Consider the following 24,692-nt stretch of genomic DNA (forward strand, 5'->3'; position numbering starts at 1 on the left):
AAAAGGGCCCGAGCCATTGCTGGGTTATTTATACCCAATGTATTGGGTTGAGGATTTGACCCAACATGTTGGATAAAAAAAATAATAAATAAATCTCTTAATGATGCGTTAAAGCTAGAAATGGGTTACCAGGATAAAAATAAGACATTTTATTGATTTTTAAGAGGAAGAAAAGGCAATGTCTCCCTGTCAGGGGTCGCCATAGAAAGTTTAGCATTTTTTACTCGGGATGGGCGAGTATCGATATCATGGAGGCCGATACCAGCTACCGATACTTAAGGCAACAAAAAAAAAAAATCTGATATTTTGGAGGGCGGCACGGTCGCCGACTGGATAGCACGATGGCCACACAGTGCAGAGGTCGTGGGTTCGATTCCGGCTCCGGCCTTCCAGTGTGGCGTTTGCATGTTCTCCCCGTGCCTGCGTGGGTTTTTTCCGGGTATTCCGGTTTCCTCCCACATTCCAAAAACATGCATGGTTGATTGGACACTCGAAATTGTTGTTCGACTACGTGTGCCCTGCGATTGGCTGGCAACGCGTTCAGGTTGTCCCCCGCCTACTGCCCGAAGACAGCTGGGATAGGCTCCAGCACCCCCCCGCCCGCCTCCTCCGTGACCCTCGTGAAGAGAAGCGGGACAGATAATGGATGAATGGATGAATGATATTTTAGATTAAAAAAATAATAATAGAAGTATCTGTACATGGTATCGGTGATTAGCTGTACTAGTATCGGTGTGACAAAAAAGTGGTATTGAACACCCGTAGTTTTTACAACAGATGCTCTTCCTGGCAGAAAAATTCAATCGGTCAATTTCGGTACACGGAAATGGCGACCAGCTTCAACTCTTCAGCCCGCCCAAATCGAGTCTGCCGGGTCAAAAATAATTAACTCGACTTTGGGTAAATCCACAGCGACTCAGTGGGTGAAATTAGGACAACAGATGAAATGTTTGATGTATTGCAAAAAAAAAAAAAAAATATATATATATATATACATTGAATCCATTCCATTCCTTTTCACTTCTCACGCTGGTGAGTTGGAGGTGCAATATCAATTCAAGCTGGCCTGTTCGTAACCTTGCTCGCATCATTGTACAATATTTCTTTTCTGGATTCTGGATGACAACAACAAAAGCACTGTAGAAATCGTGACCCGGCGTTTTGTGTGTTATATTATCTCGCCTCGCTGAATGCCAGTCATGGAACCTCGACGGACGGCTCAAGTAAACCCACACTGGACCATCATCAAACATCAAATTTGTTTCGATTTTACATTCCTGGTCACAATTCCAACTGCTCCCCGACATCTTTCGAGGTTTCCCCTGAAAAATGTGGACAAGCTGTGAAAACGTTTTTTTTTTTTTTAGATGTTTGTCTTGGATGTCTCAGGTGTGTAACATTATAAAAGGACATGTTTTTATTTATTACGGCACAAAAAAAAAAAAAATTGGTTGACAGGTTGTATGGAATGTTGTGGGCCATTAAACGTACATTGTCGTATTATCCGCGCTGACGAACATCTGAATTTTGTCTTCTTGTTGTAAATAGATGCTTTGCAGTGATTAAAGATGTATGAAGATGAGTTTCATTTGATTTGATATTGTTGACGGACTAGCGCAACGTGGCCTAAAAAAAACCTAAAAAAATCTATTCAAATATTACGTTAACGGAATGTGGGGAAAACGTACCGGAAATGCACGGGATGGGCTATATTCTATCGAAATACATCGCCTGGTGACGTATACGAACGAACAACGGCCCCGATGCAAGTGGAACATAACAGATGGCAAAATAAAACACTCGTAATCCATGTCAGAAAAAAAAAATTAAACATTTATTGGGCATAAATATATTATATATACGCTACCGATACAGTTACGTCTTACATACATAGGGTAGTATTTGCAAAAAAAAAAAATCTATACATTAAAATTGATATGGCAGTTTCTTTTTATATAATGCATATGAAATTGTCTAACATTTACAATACAAGAAGAAATGCATGAAATTCTTTGAAAAGAAAAAAAAAATCTCAAATTGGTAGACCATGACAACCTGGAATGTTCACTCCTAAAACCGTGAGGTAAAAATATATGCTTTGATGTGTTTTTCACTTTTGTGTTTCTCCGCACTCCGTGGCCAATCGCTCAGTCTGAGAGAAATCTCTAGTCGCTGTAAAAAACAAAAATCCGAAAAAAAAAAAAAAAATACTATTGAAATAAAAAAATAAGATCAGAAGGCACAAGTGGGTGTGAGTGTGTATCAGCCTGGGGGAGGAATGAGGGGGAGGGGGGTGGTCTGTGTTGCTGCATGGACAATTTATGATTATTAACGAGGAATTAAAAAACAAAGGAAAGAAAAATGAGACATGTCATGTGTCACATGTTGGCTTACATCACGCATGCAATTTATTCCATGAACTCCACTTTCATGTTGTTCCTCTTCATTCACTACCAACCGATTAAACAAAAAAAAAACAAAAAACAAAAAAAAGGGTTCTTTGACGTCTTTTGCCGTCTATGGTAGTAAATGAGTTGACGTGGAATTGAAAAAAAAAATAAGAAGGGTGTAATTTGCCAAAAAAGAAATGACGGCTTTTGTGCGTGAAATTAAAGGATGAACATAGAACGCACTGAAAAGTTAATTTGGCCTTCTGTCAACTTTTGTTCAATGCTTCAATCCACAACTTGCTGTTCTCGTATCCAAATGATCCATTTTTCATCTGCTATATTGAAATGTAAACCCGAAATGAAACTACACGTTTATTATTCTCTTTCCTGCCTTGTTCACACGGGTCAACACTTTTTACGCCTTATTTGAATCAGAGATTAAAGTAAAAGTTTTTTTTCTGTGCTGATTCCAATGTGCCCTCGCAAGGGTTAGATTCAGCATACAGGCGACCCCCCCCCTCCTTTTATGTCAAAACTATAAATCAACACATGAACTTAAAATGGAAAAATGAAAATCTCAAAATTAGCAAAACCTTTTTTTCTAATAGTGATCCGATTTAAAATTTGCTGTTGACCAGTGTTAATTACTGCGAGTAATCATTAACATCTTCCATCATACACGCAAAAATATTTAATGGTAAAGAAAGTCAAGTCTTATTTTTCTGCATGCAGTCTTTGGAAGAAACAGCAAGTTGGAAGAATCACAGAAAGACATCAACATAATTGGAAAAAAATGTGACGTAAATATTGCCATTCAGAAAAAAAGGCGACTTCCAAAGTTTTGAGCATGTAAATGACGTTCACCTTTTATGGCGAAAGTGCATTTTAAGTTCATCCTGAAATTTCATTCCAAAGCCGAATATCCCGAGCGCATGCGCACTCTCCCTTCTGTGTTGGTTTCCGGCGCACGCCAATCCCAAACATTGCTGCGTTACGCCGACACGGCGACAAAAGTAACACGCGAGCGACGAACGTTGCCGGCCCGGCAGTAGTGTTTTGGATCAATCGAAAAAAGCCCCGCCCATCAACATGATATAAAAGTGCTTCAACTTAGGTTAGTCGTAAATGTACTTATCACCTCTCTAGATATCTCTGTACTGTATATCATCTCTTAGCCAAAAAAAACTACAAAACTCACTACTACTCGCTACACCGAACAAAAACTCGTCAATAAACTTGCCTGCCTGCGCTCGTCGCTTGTGTGATTGTTTTGAGCCTTTTCATTCCCCCGCCTCTACGAGATTGTCCTCCTCACCTCTAGGGGGCGACATGTTTCGACAATGGCATATTTTGCTTTACAAAAAAAAAAAAAAGATAATATCGAAAGTAAGCATAATCACAGATCAAGTTAATGTTTTTTTGTCCTTTTCATCAGAGTAATAGTAACAATAATAATAAAATAATAGTAATGCTGCTGTGTCGTTACAGAAGAATATCACAGAACCCTCGGTCAGAACATCGAGCGAAGCCTGCATTTTGGCTGAAATCAAAGAAAAACAGACGCTTCATTCTAACACGAAAAAAAAAAAGAAAGCCAAAGGCAGGCACAATTTTGTCTTTGCTACGTGTCTCGAGAAGCATGAACGGAACAGATGACGACTCGGCCGAGCGCGGCCCAAACAAGAGATGAAATCAAAACAGAACAGTACATAATGTATTTGGTTACAAGTTTTATAACGGCGGGATCCCAACAACTGTAAGAGAAATACTCAAAAGGGTTACTGAGAAGATAAGGAATGCTGGCCTTAAAAAAAAAAAAAAAAAAAAAAAAAAAAAAAAAAAAAACATGCTACGAGGAAGAAGGAAAAAAAATTAGTATATAACTAAACTTGTCTCTTAATCTTTTTAAACAATAAATAAATGAAGATTGCACTGTAATTGGCATTGTAAAGTACTGTATGCAAATATATAGTATAAATAAAGAAAAACTACAAAAAAATATATTTACCATCATTTTCCCATGGACTTTGGCAAAAAAAAAAAAAAAAAAAGTATTTAAGTGAGTAAACCACGCAAGTTGCTGACAAGGCACGGCATCCGAAGAGGACGAAGATGCACAAAGTGGAGAGGAAGACGAGGAGGGTGAGCGGCGGCGGCAACCAAGAGGTTGTGGGGTAGGCTGGGGTGCTCGTTTTAACCCCCCTGTTACGCATTGGGTCAAAATGACCCACTTTTGCTAGCAAACTTGGCAGCGACTAGACAAAATGTTTCATTTGGACATATTTGCAATAAAATAAATGAGCTGTAGCAACGTATCGCCAGGTGCTTTTGCAAAAATTTAACGCAGCCCGGGTCAAGATGACCCATTTATGGAAAATAAAATGTAAACATGAAAATTCACGTCAATAGACTAAGAAAATATTCATTTCAACATGAAAATGGTTATAACTAAGCTATGTTTAAAAACACTAAACCGTGTCGGTCAAATTGACCCGTTTTAACCTTTTCAGACCAACAATAAAAACGGTTCATTTCTACGTATTAGCAACAAAAATGGCTAATCTTCAGTTACAATTCATGATCAGTATGCTTTTGGCCGGGTCAAATTGACCCATTTTAAGGATTACTTACGGCATATTAATAGTTTTCAGACCAACAATAAAAATGGTTAATTTCTACTTACTAGCAGCTAATCGCTAGTCACAATTCATGATCAGGATGCTTTTGGACCTTTAGCCTGGGTCAAATTGACCCTTGTTGATGTTTGTAGTTTTGTGCTATGAAACGTACTGTTAATCATGAGCTGTAATTTATGAGCACATCACATTTGGAACATTAACCATGGCTCGGGTCAAATTGACCCATTACAATGTCAGGGATGTACAAATATGTATTTCTTGATGAAATTTAAAAATTGTCAATTTGAAATATTTTCAATGAATGCAGTTTTAAAAATGTTTACATTGGTGCATTTTGTTTAGCCTGGGTCAAACTGACCCGGGAACATTACAGTTCCTGAGAAACCAACCTAACAGGAGGGTTAAAGGATCGCAGTTTTTTTTTTTTCTTATTTCCCTGAGGTACGTTACAGGCCTCGTGTGCGGACTCCATTTCATACGGGTCAGGGCAACCTCTTTGGGCTTTGTACCTTGGCTTTGTGTTTATTTGAGGGATGGTGTTCAGAATGCCCTGTGTATCATTTGAGGAGAGGCAGGGATACAAGACAGGTGGATAGAATGAAAAGGGGCGGAGTCTTCCCATGTATGGATTCACTTTCACACCGCCCGTAAACTGCGGTAATTTCGCCCTTTTGGTGCCGTAACAAACGACAAGTTTTAACACATTTCACGCGGACTTGGACTATTTCCCGCCACGTTGCCCCGCCCACCGCAAGGGAATGCCATAAAGGCGGGACAGGGTACAAAGTTCATCCGGCCATTATCCGCCTTTGGAGGTCGTAACAGAACCGGAACACAGGCGGGATAGCGCGTTTGCTTGGAAATGCCGGAAAAGCGGGACTCGACTACACCCGCCGGGTCGCCGCTATGATTTGGTCATTTAGCCGGCACTTTTCTGCGCTTGACAATTTTGCGCCTGCCGAGGTGGCATCAGAGCCGTAATCGAGGCGTGTTGAAATAAATGATCAAACCCAAAAATGTTGTTTTAGTGAAAGTTACGGCAATCTCCCGACTTTGTGTGAAAGGCTAAGCTTGGCAATTTTGCGGGATCTCTGGGTGAAAGCTGATTAAAACCAGGGAATATTCTCCACTGGGTTCTGTGTGAAAGGCAAAGGCGGATAAATTCAAGGTCATCTGTTACGGCTCCTGATGCGTCAATTTTGCAGACTTCATGTGTGAAAATATTTCATAGTGGGGTGAAAGTGGAATAGGAAATGTTTTAGAGGTGATGTAGAAGTTGGGAGAGGAAAAAAAAAAAAAAAAAAAAAAAGCTTGCTAGCGCATGTAACTGTCAGAATGCCGTGTCACTTTGTGGAAAAAATCGACTTAGAATTTATGGGTTCAGATAATCCTGATTCCCGGGGGAAAATTCCTGATAAAAGGCAAAAGCGGTATTATGGTGCAACGATTTTGCAAGCTCAAGTGGCTGCAGAGAGGAAGGCGGGTTAAGCTGGGATCCAGTTTAATGCCCCGAATGGCTTCCGATCTGATCCAGAATCAGCCTGTCCGACCTTCTGACGCCATCACTTCCGACACAATTGTGGATATTGGTTTATATATATATATGTGTGTGTGTGTGTATTTCCATCTATCTATATATATTTCTATTTCATATTTATATTAGATAACTGGTTTTCCATTCTAAAAACAAAAACAAATCACAGGATAGCAGCGTCTTACATCACACGTGGATTGCATCACTTTGGCGAGCGTTAAGAAGCGGAGCGACCGAGCGCGTGACACCGGTTGAGTCATTGTCGACGCACAAGTGTGTGTGTGTGTGTGTGTGTCATCCAATCGGCGCGGCTAAAGCTTTGAATGCTTACATTAGAATATGGCTGAGTGGATAAAGACAAAAAATAAAAAACAAAAAAATTAAGGCAACGAACCAGGCAATATACATGACGGCTAATTTAAGCTAATTTAAGGCTTGTGGATGAATTTTCTCGTCCTCAGCGCGGAGGTACAGCTCGGCTACAAAAAAAAGAAAACGCACGGAAAAAGCCTCGAGAACAAGAACAAGAAGAAGAAGAGTGTCTCAAGTGTGTTTCTTGATGATCTGTTACAAAAAGTTTCTTGGGTTTCGCTTTCTCTTTCTATCCTGTTGTAAAAAAAAATAAAAAATAAAAATAAAGATTCCCTCACTCCATGAAGAAGTACTGCAGAAAGCAGGCGATGAGGATGGAGAGCCCGGCGAAGGCGCACACGATGAGCGCGGCGAAGCGCTCGTCGCTGGACATCAGGCCCGCCGCCGCCCCTCGGCCAGCGCCGGCGTAAGGGACGCAGGCTCCGCCCCCCGCCGCCCCGCCGGACCCCGACACCTCCTGGCGCCGCGGCGTGAACTGGGACGAGGGGCTGAGCGGCCCGCACAGTTCCTGGCACGAGTCCTGGCAGCGGCGGCAGGCGCCCACGCGGAAGCGGTAGTCCGTGTTGCCCTGCAGGCCCGAGATCTGGAAGGCGGACTCCTCGCCCTTAAACACCTGTCGCACAAAACCGTCTCATTCAAAACTTCATTCACTACCAAATGTGGACAACTAAAAAAAAAAAAACTAAACACTAAAAAATAAGAAAGTCACAACTAAATATTTTCAATGGGGAGTCAAGTCAATAATTTGCTCTTAGCACCGTGATGACATTTTCAGTCGACAGCGAGTGGCAGTACAAGACAAAATGGCTGCCGTGAAATGAAGGACTTTTCTGTTTAATAAATACGGCACAAACGCTACACAATCGAGTTTAGTGCCCGAATGTGTTTGTGTGTGAATATTTGTTATTTGAAGAAACATCACTCTCGGAACTCGATGCTAATTTTCCGTTAGCATTAGCACTGACAACGTTTGGGAAACGAAGCACGTCTTTGTATTTGAAATTTCTAATGTAATTCTTTTTGCTGTGCGTTTTGTTTTAAAAAATGCCAATGCTAATATTTGTCACCAAGCGACAAAGAACGATTTTTATCTGTTTGGGACCAAGCTTGTAAGTCAATTTACTCGTATTTGAGAAATTTGTGAATCTGAAAGAGACGGATATTGGCTCTTTTTTTTTTTTTGCAAATTTGTTTTTCGGGAGGGGGGAGAGTATGTATGTTATATTTTTCTTGTTATAATATGTTAAAGTGAAAAAAAAAAATCAAAACGCCTATTTTAAAAATAATTTTAAAATAATTTAATTTAATATTGACCGATTACACTGGTCACATTTTTACAATCAGAGTCAATTTTTTAAGATGATTTTTTTTCTAGATTCCGAATCTGCCCTCAGTTTACGCTAACACACCAGGTTTTCAAAAAGAAAAATAATATAATTTAGTGATGTATTTAGTAATATTTTGAAATGTGAGGCATTTATTTCTGAAACGTTATTGCCTTGAATGACAATTCGTGATGAAATCCATATTGCGCAACCGCATATGTCAAACTTAAAGAAAAATGAACAAATCTCACAAACCCGCTAGAGAAAAGTAGATATTTTTTATAACCTGTGTCAAAAATATGTTTTGAGACACACAAAGCCATCTCTGCTCCAAATTTGCTGTTGACCAGTGTTAGTGAACGTGAACATTTATTGTCGCATTAAAGCAGCGGTGTCAAACTCATTTTTGGGGATGGGCCAAATCATAGTTATGGTTTCCCTCAGAGGGCCGTTACGACGTTACCGCAAACCGGAACAAACTGATGGTTAGCGAGTTTTGAAATCAGAAGCCAGGAAGTAATTGTTAGTTCAACAATTTATTTTAAAGGGGGAGGATTGCTAACAAATGAACGACAATATTTCAGATCTCAATGTTGTTAGAAGTGAAATAAATGTTGACACACATGATTTCCCCTTTGCGGGCCACATAAAATCAGGTCGCGGGCCAGATCTGGCCCCCGGGCCTAGAGTTTGACACCTGTGCATTAAAGGGAACGTGCGGTCAACTGATGTCGAATACACACAAAGCAAACCGGTAAACATTCTCCCTCTCTCACTCGCTCAGTCACAACCACAAAGCGGGTGATTTACAGCGGTCGATCATACATACAGCGGCCAAAATCTTTAACGGTGAATTTTTGCCGTTTTGGATTGCCCAAAGTGCGCTTTCATTTTCTCTGCGTCTTTCCCATCAATACACACTCAATTGTATGCAGCTCCCGGAGGACATTAGAAAACCGCAGGCTTGCCAAGAATATGAATGAACCAATTCTCGCCCCATTTGACTCACGTGTCTGTCGTTTTGAAGATCTTCCGTCCAAACAACACACAGAAGAGCGAGTTGCCATTTTCAGTAGATTGGCCGCAAGGTTTTTTTTTGCAGGTCTGAACACGTGACCAAGAAAACTTAAACCAGTTTGGCTTTTATATACTTCCATGACAACAATTACTACTTTCCTATCAGACACGAGAGCTTTGGTGCCAGAAAGACCGCATAAATGTGTACGTGTGTGTGTGTGTGTACCTGCTTGTATTCGGACTCGCGGCCCACCAGCACCTGCAGCACGTAGCTCACGGGATCCCCTCTCATCGGCGGGATGGCCTCCCACGTGATTTCGCACATGTTCCCCTCCAGCTGGTGCACCTTGGGAGCTGTCACGTGATCAATTCAAAAAAAAATTCATTTGGAAAAAGCACTTTGACATCGGATCGTTATCCAGATTAATGGGAACATTTTTTGTTTTCAAAATTGTTCAGGTCTATGGTCTACCTTTGAGGGGGGGCGGCACGGACTTGGTGGTGCAGAAGGTGTGGCAGTCCGAGAAGGGGCCCTCGCCTGCGTCGCTGATGGCCTGTATTCTGAAGGTGTAGCTGCTGGACTCGGTCAGCCGCTGGACCTTGTAGGTGTGACTGGGGCCCCGGTAGATGGTCGAGAACCTGACCACAGATTAGGAGGGGGCGTTAATAGACAAGGACACGTGCTCTGTTGGGTTTAAGTCGGGAGATTGGCTAAGTCGGACCTGAGAGCTTCCATTTTTTTTTAAAGCCATTTTATTTAACACAAAGGTATTTATTCGACTTTTTTTCCCCCTCGGGATCGAGTGTTCAAGAGGACTGGTTCGGCATGCGATGTGTAAGACAGAAAAAAATTCTGATAAAAAAAAAAATATATAAATAAATGTAGCAATTTATTGAGGTGTGGTGTCCTTATTTTTTATGCCATATATTTTATTAAATATATAAGAAGAGTATTATGTATTTTGACACACATCTGATGAAATAATGGTGGTGGATAACATTCTCCTCGTCATTTGCGGCTTCATCTGGTCCCAATCCATCATCATCACGCTACTGAACGCGGCTTCATTAACACTTAACGCGATCCGGACGGAGCCATTTAACGAGGTCTTGGTCTGATTTGTCCGAATTGCGAGGAGAGGGCAAAGGAGGGCGGAAGCATTTGTTTTTTTCCTTTTCAGCTTTATTATCATCTATACGCCGAACTACAATATTGGGTTAAAAAATCTCGGGCCATTTTTGCGTTATTTATCTCAGATGGCTTTTAGTCTGGGTGGCGTTGCCATGGAGCAACAAAATTCACTCACTGGACTTTTTATTAGGTACACCAACACACGACTGATTTGAACAAGATTGTAAGAATTTGCTCGTAATCTGAAGACTATTTGAATGACGGCCTCAATTTGGATTGAGAAAGGACAACCTCTCTGACTAATCTCAACAATCTTTATAAATGATTGCAATTTTTTTGACACACAGTTCTAGTATTGGATCTTGTGGTGAAGTAGATTTTCTTTCAATGCGATTAGAGGAATAAAAATGCATGAGGTGGCGCTGAGAGGCAATGGAAAAGAAAGCGATTGAACGCGGCAGCCAAACTCAGAAAATTACATTTGCCTTATTTGCATTCCATATGGTTGCCTTGACGGATGCCATTGCCAAAGTCAATTATCGAGTGATGAAAACAGCTAAATAATATCTGGCAGAAAGATAAAGAGGGATATATTTATTCGGAACGTAATGATTAATCGAAAATCGGGTTAAAATTGATTTCATTTGGAGGACAAAATTTTTCACGGTAACAGTCAAATCAATTTTACATTTGAGTGAATGAGAGAGAGAGAGAGAGAGAGAGTGTGAGTGAGTGAGAGTGAGAGTGAGCGTGTGAGTGTGAGAGAGAGAGTGAGAGTGAGTGAGAGAGAGTGAAAGAGAGAGAGTGAGTGTGAGTGAGTGACAGTGAGAGTGTGAGAGAGTGAGTGAGTGTGAGAGAGTGAGTGAGAGTGTGAAAGAGAGAGAGTGAGGGTGAGTGAGTGGGTGTGAGAGTGCTGAGAGTGTGTGAGAGTGAGTAGGAGTGTGAGAGAGAATGTGAACGAGAGAGTGAGTGAGCGAGAGAGTGTTGAGAGTTTTCACTGAAGGTGTCCTTTGAAAGACGCTATATCCGATTCTGATATTCTAATCTTGCACAGTAGAAATCAACACATTTACGTCGCACGGCGATCAACCGCATAAACGCCCCGCTGGTCCACCTTTAATGAGGACGCCTCCAAAAGAGGAAGTGAAGCCGCCATCGGCAGGGTTCGTTTCTTCATCTGGCCAAGTGGCTTTTAAACGGCGCGTTAATAGAAAAGAGCTCATCTGCGGCCATGTTCATCTCATTCTCCCTCGCTGGGCCTCAACGTGACTCGTCCGAGGTACATCTGGTTACACCGTGCACGCACACACACACGCACACACACACGCGCATTCTTGGCTTCTAATGAGCAGCTCGTACGCTTTCTGTGTAGTATTGACGTTTGGGCGATTGACTATCTGTAGGTGGAGGAGGCAAAGTGATTCAGCCCTCTGGTCACTTTATTAAGTACACCTGCATGAGATCTAATATGAAAAAAATCAGTCTTGCCGAAAGAAAATACAACATAGTTCTCTCTTGTCCAATTTTGACATTTAAAAAAAAAACAAATTCACATTAACAAGACATCTAATGCGTAAAGTCCAATAACATAATAAAAATATACGAACGTATAAGTACAATATGCGTTGAACCCACCTGTGGTTTTTGTCCTCCACCTGCAGCATGTAGTAAACGTCGTCGGCCAGCAGGGGGGAGCGAGGGTTGCTGGCGTTCTCCCCCCACTTCAGTTTTAGGCTCTGCGGCCCGGCGGCGGTGCACTCCAGAGGGGGCGGGGCCGGGGGCAGGGGCCGCGTCCTCACCAGCAGCGGCGGGCTGGACGGGCCGCAGCCGATGGTGTTCACCGCCTGGATCTGAACGCTAAAACGCCACAGCGGGAAGACAAACACGTAAGCTCATTTAAAACCATCAAATATTGGCCTTTTTTTTTTCTTTAATTTTTTTTTCTTTAAATCAATAGTTACTGATCGGCTTTTTTTTTTTTAAATCAACACATTTTGGGGAAAAAAAATAATCACATTTTTACCCAATTTTCTTTTCCTGTTATTTTGATTTTAATCATGTATTTTTTTTTCAATTAATCGTCAGATTAATGAGTTATCGTAATTCTAATCGACCGAGCCATAGTCTCGACAGAATTGGAAATAATCCGCGAAGGCCGCAAGCAGGTGTCAGCTCGCTCATCACATCATATTTCTCATTGATGATGGCAGTCACTTTGCACAATCGAAATAAAAAAATGGCAGGAAATAATCAAAAAAGTAAAAAATAAAAACAAAAAAAACCCCACTGCATTCTCGCTCATCTCATTAATGTAAAACCGGTTATTTACGATAAAACTGGCAAAGTCATGAAAATTCAGCATCCTGGCACAAGACACACACACACACACAGATGCACGTGCACGCTTTCCTAGCACAGCGTGATGTTATTGGCGTGCGGGCAGACATCTTGTGTCAGGAGCGCACGTGGCATTTGGAGGCTAACATGCTGACCTTTGATTAAAATCGACGCGGCGCCGCCACAACAAGAGCATCTGGTCATGAGAGGCAACAAGAAGCGCCAACAGGAACGTTTTCTGATTATTATCAGGTTTCACGTCTCACTATGTCGCTGGCGTCGGGCGGAATACTCGTACCCGTAGTCAGTAGTCTCCCTTTTGCCATTGTGCAACTGCTGGGAAATAACTAAACAGAAGCGAAAGTGTGGCAGAACCTGCCAAATAGTGAGCCAACATTCAAGCCTTGTCATTTGTAAACGTCAAGATTTTCTTTTTTTTTTTAAACAATTTTAAACATCACTACGAAACCTTCAAGCACTTTCCGAACACCAAACGGCTTCACAAACATGACCGTGTGCCAATGTGACGACACTTTGCCACGCCAAAAGACGCGTGTTGTGCTTCAGTGGCGGCCATTACGCAGGAGAGCAGAGTGACATGGGAACAAAACAAGCTGAGGATGAAAACACAGCACACACACGCACACGTGCACACACACTCTGGTACAGGTAATAACCGAATAACTTACAGATGGTAACAACAGCACATTGTGATTCAGGTGGTTATTTACTGCAGTTTTTTTTTTTTTTCCCCGCCGCCCACAATTCAATGAAAGGCTCTCTGTGATTTTCTCTGAAAAATCCCCTGGGCTGTCCTCAAACACTCCGGCCAGGCTTGAATTGCAACAGTAAAAACTCACAAATCTTTATAGCGCTTCATGAACGAAGACAGATGACAATTTGACGATGAAAAAAAGGCATTTGTAAATAAAAAAAATTAAATTGGCTATTAATTTGGAAACAATCGACATTTTTGCCGATTTTCCTGACGTCTGTAATACGGACCAAAGCTGTAACAAAATCGTATTTCAATCATTTTCTGCACTGTCAATATCAAATGTCCTGTTTTTGATGAAAACTTTTGATCCGATTCATCGATCAATCAAAACCGATAGAAGATAGTAACTCACGATAACCACCACCGGCACAATTGAACGCAAAGTAAAAAAAAAAAAGTTCACGGTATGGCTGCTACGGTGCATGTGACGTAACAGAAAATTAACCTTCCTTGAATCGATCATTCTTGATAACCGCCACCTCGCACCACACAAAAGGACAGAATAATCCACAGAAATAAAAAAATATTTATACTATCCTCGGTCACCGGAGCTGGGCACTCGACCCTTTTTTTGCCGGTCAGTCCCCCGCCAAAACCAACACTAGATATAATCCATCCAAAGTCAAGTGTATCCACCGTAAAGTACCACAATCATAGAATTCCTGCACCTTAAACTGGTTATTCGCAATCTCGGTTATTTTGTACCTGTACTCGCTGTTGGGCTGCAAACCGCTGACAACGTGACTGGTCGCCGGCTCCACAGTGATAGTCCGCTCGTCCAGAGAGATGACATACGAGGAGATTTCCGCCCCGTTGCTGTTTGGCTCCTCCCACTTGAGGAAGAGACAGGTGGCGCGCGACTGGCCCGACTCCGAGGAGGCTGGCAGGTCCAGGAGGCCGAGCGAGGAGACGGCGTCAGGAATGGTCGCCGGGGTCTGGAAACTCACCTGCTCGCTGTGAGGCCCCGTCCCCGCCTGATTTACAGCCTGTACACAATTCAAGTAGCAACAAATAATAAGCAACTTATTTTTTGGGGGGGGTTAGAAATTACAGAGCGTCCTTCCTTCATTCCTTCCTTAGCTCCGACCTACTTATTCCTCCCTCCCGCTTCCTTCGTTCCTAGCTCCCTATTTTTCCTTCCTGCCTTCACACTTAATCGTCCTTCGCCTTGTTCCCCAATTGCGTCCGTATAATCGGTCAAAACAAGCTCCTGTTCTCTCACGTTCCTCGAGACATTCAAGCATCCAACGGTTGGCTGGCGTGAATTTACAAGCAGAGCTCCAAAACGTGCTGCAACGGACTTGACTCAACTGCGAGCGTAGAAGGTCGCAGTAACAAAATAAAAAGTTAAATTGAAAATGACAAATAAAAAATTTTTAAAAAGTATTTCCAAAATTAAAATGCTTCTTATAATAACTGAAAACATTTTTTTACAAGTTTTTCCAAAATTAAAATGCTTCTTATAATAAATGAAAACATTTTTTAAAAAGTTTTTCCAAAATTAAAATGCTTCTTATAATGAAAAAAAAAATTAAGTTTTTCCAAAATTAAAATGCTTCTTATAATAAAATGTATGTCTATAAAAACGGCGAAATTGTCCTTCTTTTGTATCTTTGTCAATTGATGTCACATATGAATTTTCGGGGTTCATTTGAAATGTATTTTGGCATTTCGGTACATCTCTAACAACAGAAGGAAGGTGAAACAGTTGCTTGAACATTTTTTTAAATTAATTATACAATATATATTTCTTGAAATTTTGCACTTGACTAATGTTAAAAACTAAAACTAACACTAAAACCAATACAAATTAAAATGACATAAAAAAATATTACAAACTATCAAATTTGCGCTACAACTTCAAAGCCACAAAATTTAAACAAAAAGTACAAAGACAAATTTGGGGACCAACTTAACTCACCTGCAACCTGCAGCAGTAGCTGGTGGCCGGCGTCAGGTCGGACACTTCGCACTGCGTGGCCGAGCCGCAGTAGATCAGCTCCATGGGCTCGTCTTCCCGGCCCCACTCCAGAAGATACTCGGAAATGTCGCTGCCCGAGCCCTCGGGACTCTGACACAAAAAGCAAACACACATTTGGGTCTTCTTAAATGGGATGACTACATTCTCAACTCTCATTTTTAGACAACACAAAAGGGATGTAACAAAATGTCGTACAGTACATGTTCATTGCATTTTGGCATAGTGCAAATTAATATTGCAATCTATTTTATTTAGAAACGTGCACTGTGACCTAAAAGCTGTCAAAAAAAAACACTTGGCCCATGAAATGGCTGCATCCATAAATTGACGGCTCCGCAATGTGATGTAAGACAAATTGCCGCCATTAAAGCGATGAGCAAGCTTGATTGCTGCGATTGAGTCAGCGACAGCGTAAACAACATTAATGACCTGTCTTGAGGTCAAAACGTAAAAAAAAATTAAAAAAAACTCTCTGAGCTCCGTTTCCGCGGCAACCCAAACACTTTCTGCCACTTTTCTGTTTGTACCACCAAAATGTTTCTCACCTCCCAGTTGAGCGACACGCAGGTGTTGCTGGTTAGCACGATGACCGGCGCCCCACATTGACCCGGAGGACCCGCTGCAGTCGTGACCACCGTTGGCTGGGAGTACTCGCCAAACTAAAAAAAAGAAAGACGATTAATCGACAATCGAGTCAAATCTGACACATTTTCGTCTGTTGTTAAGTTAAAACGTAAAGGACAAATGATTCAGAGCTTTAATTTAGTATTAAGGGACCCCCCAAAAAAACAAGAAAAAAATATTCATTATGTATTTTGTGATCACAATTATATCCCATCAAATATCAGCATCACAAAAAAATAAATAAATAAATAATAATATTGGTTGGGTCCTCATTTATTTTTAGGAAGGAATTTTCTCACCCCAGCCTCATTGGCAGCCCTCAGCCGGAAACTGTAGGTGGCGCCGGGGAGCAGACTACCCACAGTGCAATGCAGCTCGGGCCCGTGGAACACTTCCGCCGGCTGGGCGTCTCCCTCGCTCATCTCCAGGCTGAACATGTACGAGGCCTCGCTCGCGCCTTCGGCGGCGGCGGCGGAGGGGCACTCTGTGGAATTATGTGAAAAACTTACGATTAAAACTTTTCAAAAAACATGACTGGAGTCAAATGAATTAGTTATGAAAAGGAATTCATCTTTGGCTGTTTTGCTCAACTCAAGTTGAGATAAAAAAAAATAAAACCTACAAATGGAGCGCCATCTGATATGCCCCCAGACTTGACAATTTGAATGACAAAAAACGACAATTCCAAAGCTAACAGCTTTTTGACGACCGCTATTACGCAACGTCACACACTGAGCGAGCTAAATTGGGGGCAATAGCGCACCGTGGGTCACCTTCACCTGCAGACGCTTAATTGCGGCAATCTGCTTCAACTCGGGCTGTCGTATTAAAACCGGCTAAAAGGAGATCGCCGCGAGCGTTGCATTCTGGGAAAATCGCGCCTGCCAACACGCAGCGGGAGCTCCCGACCCGAGCGAGTCGGACGCCACTTGATTTCTTAAATGAAGCCTCCATTAAGCGTCATGCACGCTTTGACCGAGGGTCCATTAGGGCGGGCCGGGAAAACGCAACAGGCGGCCCGAGGGTGATTAAGCCGCCCCGCAGCAATAAATCACAAATAATCAACCATCTAAACGTTTCGTGTGTGCGCGCATACTCACCCCATTCTAACTGCACCTCCTTGTGCTTGGCTTTACCCACAATCCTCGGGGGCTGGCAGGGCCCTGGCGGAACGCTTAACGTGCGCACGGGAACGCCAGCAGTGCACTTGAGGAGAAACGACAAATATTACAAGTAGTACCGCGGACCGGCTTTTTCTTCCGTTCAGATTTGTCAGCATTTTCACTGTCATGAACCAAACCACCTAACTTTGCCGAACAAAAGTCCACTAGCGTCATGCTAACACAAATGCTAATAGAACAGGCGGAAAATAGTAGTTAAGCTTTAAACATGGCAATATTTGAACACAAACGGTGCAGCAACACAGACAGCATAAAATAACTCATCAGTCATTTTCATCTAAATGTATTTTATGCACATCTGTGATATGCTGCCCCCAGGTGGCCGGGGCACACAAAGCAGGAGGCAGCCTAATGAATTCAAGCACAAAATCAGGATGCAAATTTCATTGATGTTCAATTTCATTATGTCATAGTGTTGTTTTTTGTCATTTTTTTTTTTTTTTTAAATGAAGTACAATTGTAAAAATGGTCAAAGTTGTTCTTTCAAGGACTGGACTCAATTCCTTTTTGAATATCAGGTACAATAATCATCCAAGCGTTTGTCGTACCTGACTGTGCCCCCCGGTGGTGATGCTGCAGACGCGCAGGCGGTACATGCTGCCCGCCGCCAGGCGCTCGCACACGCACTCTGTCGCCGGCCCGCTGTATGCCACCTCCCATTGGTTGGCTGCACACACACACCCCCACACACACACAATTACATAATTGAAGCATCTTTGTTCAGTCAGGCTCTTATTGTGACATTTTGGGAATCACATCCAACCAAGCACTGAAAAGTACTATTTCAGCTCCTTTTATCTGGTTGGATATTTTGGATTTTGTGAAGGGATCCATCCCATACCCGGTACGTTTAATATACGAAATTTGATGTCACACATTGACAAAGAAATGTGAGCTTTCCTTATGATGATTCATCCATGTGTCAAATCGGCCGCAGTATGGCGCCAACTAGTGGCGAGGAGGACAATGTCAGATTTGATTTTGCCTTTGGTAACAGTGACCTCCTATTTCAAGTAAAGCAAAATTTCAAGTTGAAAGCACGCACACATATATTGAAAAGTGAGCAGTAAGAAGTCAAATATGAAACTAATGTTTTCAATGACAAGCATCTAAATTATTAGCATAGCAGATATAAGTTAAACGGGTAAAAAGTGTTCAACGTGAAACTTGAAATGTGAAAATTACCTGCCAGTGGTTAGTGAATAATTTACTCTGACAAAAAAATTCAGCACCAATTTTTTCTTTAATTTACTTTTTTTTTTAAAATGGAAAAACTCACCAAACATTTGGCCGTTTTGTTTTCGCATCTTTTTCCTCTCGACGTGCTTCCTCCCCTCGCAGTGCTGCTTGAGCGACAACCAACCTTTTGCCCCGTACTTGATCACTTTCCCATCGCAAAGCCCGCAAAGCGCTTTGCCCGGCTCTTTGTGTTTGAAAATGAACTCGGACAGCGGGCCTCCATCAACCTGTTTCTCCAACCAGGCCCAATTCCACGAATTCTTGATCCCCGCATCGAAGCCAGATTTGACGCAATCTTTTTTATGAAGCACGTCTTTCTCCCACGACATTTTCAAATGAAGTTCAACGCACAAGAGGGAACTTGCCTAACGTTTTGAGTGTTTGGTCAACTCAGCGCAATGAAGACAAGCCTCCTCAGGGGTCCCACAAGGCAGGTCAACTTTTGCTTTATGACCACAGATGATTCCGTCACTATTTATAGATGTTCATTTGGACGAAATGGCGAAAGGAACGTTGCTTTATGACAACGTTTTGAGTCCGTCTCGCTTTATAGTTGGCAGATTCATAGGTTCCCTCGCATTGAACATTTGAGCTTTATCTTATTAGATTGATTATCCTCAAGCAATGCCTCACGCTACCGATATTAATAAAAGCTTAAGAAACATTTAAAAAAAGAAATGTTTTTTTTCCCCCCTAATTCTGACAACACTTAAGAACATTTCATATTTGATTGTATACATATGCCAATTTTTTTTTTTGGAAGGCCGAGGTGTTATGGAAGCTAGAAAAAAAAATGCTCCAGATGTAAAATAAAGACATGTTAATAAATATTGAGTTAGTCAATAATTTATCTACAGGAAAGAAAGAAATGGTGCATTTTTTTTTAATAGATTTATTTGGAAGATCAGTGCCTTCATTTTTTTTTTATTTCTTTGAGGAATGTTTGTTGGGATATTAAAATAGATTTTGGATAATAAAGTTTGAAATAATAAGTAAAAAAAAAGAAACCACAAATAGGAGTTAAAACACATTCACAATTAATCGATTTCAATCTATTTTTTTTTTTTAAATTGTTCACCACGCACAAAGTGAAATATTTCAAAACTTAATTTTCGTTTCAATTTTGATCAAAGACAAAAACAAACAAATCAACATTTCAGGTTCCCAATCTTTGTCAGCTAATTAACACAAAACACCGGCTTTTCCAAAGCCTTTAAATGCTCTCCATAAAAATAAAAAAATAAAAATGTCAGAGGCGTCTGGAGAAAACGAACAAAGCTAACAAAAGCTAACTGAAATAAAAGCTGAGCAAATAATACACGAACGCCTTTGAAGGTTTTTATTTTGAGGCTAGCCCGCGTGGTGACGCGACCCCTAGCTTAACTTGACAACATTTCGCCTTGCTTTGTCACACTTTTTACGGCCATTAAAAAGCTGCGACCAACATCAATACAAAGCAAATGATCCTGAAATCCTATTCAATGGCTAATTTGGGACGCTAAGAAGCAGCTAGCGGCTAGCCGCTAGCAACGAGTGCTCGCTAGGCAACAACAAGTAGTCCACGGGCAGTCGCTTTGTTTTCTGTCTTTTCTTCTTTTTTCAATAATGCTGATTTGTCATTCACTCGACACGTTTAAAGCAAGACGATGCACCTTAAATTGCATTTGGAGGTCGTTTTCATTCATGGTCCATGTATAAAATAAAAAGTCCTCGCTTATACTTAACGTTGTGTTCTTGAAATCTAAATGGCCGTTTTTGACTTTTTGAGTCGATTAATTTTTTTATTTATTATTTAATAGGGTGGTTTCATAAAACGACTGTGCCAACCACGCCACGTCGCTTTGATGCTGTCAATTACGCAAACGGAGGACCATCAAAGTCCTGACGGCACGGTATCGCTTTAATACCCTTTTCCAAGATGTTTTTTTTTGGGGGGGGGGGGGGCACTTTTTCTGCCACAATCATCAAAATTGAAACGTTTTTCACTTGTGTGTGGTGAATTAATATAACGTACAAATTATTGAAATAAAGGGACTTTCCCCTCTCTATTCTTATTATATTCATTTTTACTTCCTCAAATGTCAATGTGAACTGGCAAAGCTGGCCGACACGACGGCAAACAAACCAACTGAATCAGAACGTATTCTCGTTATCCTTTTTATTATATGATTTTTTTTTTGGGGGAGGCTTTCATATTTGATGTAATTTCTTGTTTGAATATGTTTTAAAAACACAAAAGAGCATCTCGTAGCGAATGACCAAAGGAAGCATTGTGGGACTCATTGAGTTGCAGCCTCAATTAAAGCTTGTTCTTTTCATTCACGGCCATTAACACACACACACACACACACACACACACACACACAAAAAAAGAACATTTGTACCTTCCGAGCATCCCTCGCTAATCTCCAACAAATACGTGAGAGCTTCGGAGCCGCCGTTGTCCTGCGGGGGATCTGACAGAACGACAAGAGCAAGACAAACGACTTAAGCAAAACTTCATTAAGCTGATTCGACAACATATTTCTCATTTGAATTGACAGGCGTGTAATTAACATTTGCTGGGATTAAGATCAAGTTAACGGACACACGGCGGACACAACATTAGGTACAGCCGCACCTTTCAACAAGTGCCAATGAAACAAACGGTGATATTTATAGAACAATATGTTGATTATTATTGAGGTTGTGGAGGTGGACTATATAAATAAAACATTTTTCATTACAGCTTAAAATTAGCAAAACATTCATTGTGGACTATGATTAAAAAAAATAATAATAAAAAAAAAAAATCATGATTTTTTTCACAGTGACATATAATAATAGAAAGATTGTTTTTTTCAACTTTAATTAGTTAAAAAATGCATGAAATTGTGATTATATATATATATATAAATTATATTATTTATTTATATATTAAATGTTCTACTGTCGACTTCATTGACGATGGAACGATACTTCTAAAAATAAGACATAAATTATGAAATTAAGTATTTTTTTTAACCAATTTTCCTGAATAATAATGTTGAATTGGACCCTACATGTTGTAAGGCAGTCCAACAATGTCATTTCAAAGTTATGATTATGAAAATTATCAAAATAAATGAAAAGTAAAACATGTAGAGCAATTCCAAAAAAGTCAAGAAATAAATTTTGTGGCGTTAAAATTTTGTAATTTCCATCTATATCAATGTTGACTTTAATTTTTAATAATGTAAAAGGTTTTAATTGAATATAATCAAAAGTCAGGCTGGGCAAACACAATATTATAAATCGCCATCATTCCAAACGTTTATGTGAACCTAACATTGTGTCCCGTGGCTTTTTTTTTTTTTTTTGTATTTGAACTGATGTAAACAAAGAAGGCCTCACCCCATGTGACGGTAAGGGCGTAAGGCGTGGACGCCACGACGCACGGCGTGGACGGCGGTCCCGGCTTGTCGGGATTGGTGGTGCACACCAGCACCTCGCTGGGACTGCTCTTGCCTTCCATGTTCGACGCGATCAGCTGCGTCCGGGGTGGCAGGAGGAGAGGAGAGGCGGAATAGAGAACAGGACGGTTACATGTCAGGTGACAAAGGCCGCGGTGGATAATAACAAATATTTCAGGATGGCCGAGTGGTCTAAGGCGCCGCGTTCCGGACCCAGTCTCCCCAGGAGGCCTGGGTTCGAATCTCGTGGCTGCCAGGATGGCCGAGTGGTCTAAGGCGCCGCGTTCAGGACCCAGTCTCCCCAGGAGGCCTGGGTTCGAATCTCGAATTTCCCCATTGTGGGACTAATAAAGGCATTATTTATACCAGCAGGGGTATGTGAAGATGTATGTGAGGTGTCATGTCATCACATATGATTACAAAAACAATCCCGCAGTCCAGAACATTTTGTCTGTCCCGCAGAGAAACTTGGAATGGTGTAATTGCCGTCAATTATCTCGTTGCAAAATGGTGGCCACATGGATACAAAATTATAGTCATAATGTACGTTTAACTTAACATTCCACAGTTGAACGACCCGTGAACCACGTGCGCCACACGGAGCGTCGCTCGACAGCTGCATCTCTAGTTCGTTTGACGAACGAATCGTCATTGTTTGACGTTTCATCGACGTCTTGCTTGGATGTGGATGATTTTATTTTTTTTTTTTTGTCAAAAGCAATCCTCTAGGGTTCATTGATTTGTTTTGTCCATGCTACTACTACTACGCTCTCTCTGCTCTCACCACGCCACTCCACCACGGCCACTCCTACAAGTCCTCATTCTCTTCTTCATCAACATGACTCTTGCGTGATTGCTTACTGATTCTATTTCAGTCAGAAGCTACACAAGAGCCGCCTGTACAATCTCGCGTAAATAAAGAACCAAAGACGTATAAATACGTCTTTCACCAAAGACGTATAAATACGTCTATGGTTAAAGACGTATATTTGCACATTTTATGGATTAATTTTATTATTATTATTATTATTATAAATATATTATTATTAATAGTATTATTAGATCATAGGATTTTCCTGCATCTGATAAGATTGTTTCCACTTTCTCTCCATTAAAGCGACTCACCCTGAATTTATACTGCGTGCTCCTCTTCAGGCCTTGTACAGTACAGGTCAAGTTTTCTCCAGTGTACTTCGGGTGAAAGTCAGCTCCCTGCGAGGGGTTCAATAGCGCCGTGTTAGCACCCGTTTTCGCAAGCAGCCGCAATGAACAAAGACGGGCCACTCACGCTGTTGTCCTCCTGGATCTCCAGGGTGTATTTGAGCTGCTCCTCGCTGGGGCTGCCCTCTGGTCGACCCCACTCCAGGGTCACCCAGGACACGCCGGCCCTCACCAGACGCGGCGCCAGAGGCAGCGCGGGCAGCGAGCCCATGGTGTAGAACACCGCCTCGGAGCTGAAGTCGCTGCACAATGGGGGGGGGGGGGGAGGATTATTATTTTTGTTTGAAATAAATTTATGGGGAAGACAAAACATTAGGTACACCTGAGAAGATTATATGAGAGTTCATAGCTAGCCATCTATCCATTATCCATTCCCAATAAAAGCGTCAAATTTTGATATTTTTTTTTCATAAAGCAATACAGATCAAATGAATGAATACTGAGGTAAAATATAAAAAAGAAATTCATGACTAGAACAGAACTCGCATTGAGCATGCATTTTCTGAATATAAAAGTCCAATTTAGTTTTTAAAATTAAAAATAAAAAAAAATGTAAAACATCCGTTTTAGTTGAAACAAATGCGTTATTCACGATTAAACTTCAGTTAAAAAAAATGAATTTCCAAGAGATATTGAGAATATCAATACTTTTGGGTTTAAAAAAAAAATAAATTAATTTCATTCGCCAATATTTTTTTGGGCCATTTTTAAGATCAACATTTTGCTAAGCAAATGCAATTTTGGGATGAAACTGTACAAACGCGTTAAAATGTGCATCTTCTCTACAAAAACAACAGAAATCATTTTTTTATATCACAAAAATGAATTTCAACAACATTTAAAATTTTGCAAGAATAAACCAATTTTCCCCATTTGAGCCAAACTAATTCATTTTGAGAGTATAAAAGCAGGCCAGGCTGGTACGAGTGTCCCTAATCAAGATGAGTGAAGGCAGCCATTTTGGAAGAATGGCACACAGTCGCATCTCCCTCCTGCGCTCACCTTAAACAACACAAGCTTATGTTCTGCAGTGTAATGACAGAAAAAGCGTCCATACGGCAAACACGCATTTAAACGTTGACCGCTGATTGCTGTCGTTGTCACCTTGTGCTGATGGCATTGCGTCACAGTTACACACTAAAGATTTGCCATAAACACATCTGGGTGAAAAAAATGCCAGATGGAAACATCAATTTAGGTTTTTAAAATACAAAGCCTATGGAAAAAAAAAGCATTTTCGTGGTGTAAAAAAATTAAAAGTGAAATTAAGAAAAAACTGCTGATAATTTCCTTTTGGGAATATAAATTGAGTTTGAACAAATACTTTTTTCTACAAAACAAAATTATATTCAGCTGAGTTGAAATGAATAAATTTTTACCTATTAAAAAAAAACTCTAATTTTAAGGTTGGATGAACTATTCAGATATACAGTAATACGTACAATTTAGTTCAAACACTTTTACCCCACCTCCCATCAAATCACCAAATAT

The 24,692-nt window shown here is 40.9% G+C and overlaps 1 protein-coding gene across 2 annotated transcripts in view; it reads right to left on the minus strand.

Annotated features, from left to right (window-relative positions):
* Positions 1–6,846: 6,846 nt before the first annotated feature.
* fndc3ba (fibronectin type III domain containing 3Ba) overlaps positions 6,847–24,692 on the minus strand; it is an 84,289-nt gene continuing 66,443 nt past the window's right edge. For both annotated transcript variants that reach the window (XM_088310979.1, XM_088310987.1), the window contains 14 exons: positions 23,269–23,443; positions 23,106–23,192; positions 21,922–22,057; positions 20,934–21,005; positions 17,859–17,977; positions 17,230–17,335; positions 16,429–16,613; positions 16,051–16,164; positions 15,446–15,595; positions 14,230–14,510; positions 12,045–12,266; positions 9,750–9,916; positions 9,504–9,631; positions 6,847–7,548 (listed from right to left, as the gene is read on the minus strand). In XM_088310979.1, the coding sequence (XP_088167105.1) occupies positions 7,210–7,548; positions 9,504–9,631; positions 9,750–9,916; positions 12,045–12,266; positions 14,230–14,510; positions 15,446–15,595; positions 16,051–16,164; positions 16,429–16,613; positions 17,230–17,335; positions 17,859–17,977; positions 20,934–21,005; positions 21,922–22,057; positions 23,106–23,192; positions 23,269–23,443 (2,281 nt within the window). In that variant the 3' untranslated portion in view covers positions 6,847–7,209. The remainder of the gene's footprint in view (positions 7,549–9,503; positions 9,632–9,749; positions 9,917–12,044; positions 12,267–14,229; positions 14,511–15,445; positions 15,596–16,050; positions 16,165–16,428; positions 16,614–17,229; positions 17,336–17,858; positions 17,978–20,933; positions 21,006–21,921; positions 22,058–23,105; positions 23,193–23,268; positions 23,444–24,692) is intronic.

Source organism: Idiotropiscis lumnitzeri, chromosome 1, assembly GCF_059441095.1.
Source record: "Idiotropiscis lumnitzeri isolate Australia: NSW breed Sydney's pygmy pipehorse chromosome 1, RoL_Ilum_1.0, whole genome shotgun sequence".
NCBI classification, from domain to species: Eukaryota; Metazoa; Chordata; class Actinopteri; order Syngnathiformes; family Syngnathidae; genus Idiotropiscis; species Idiotropiscis lumnitzeri.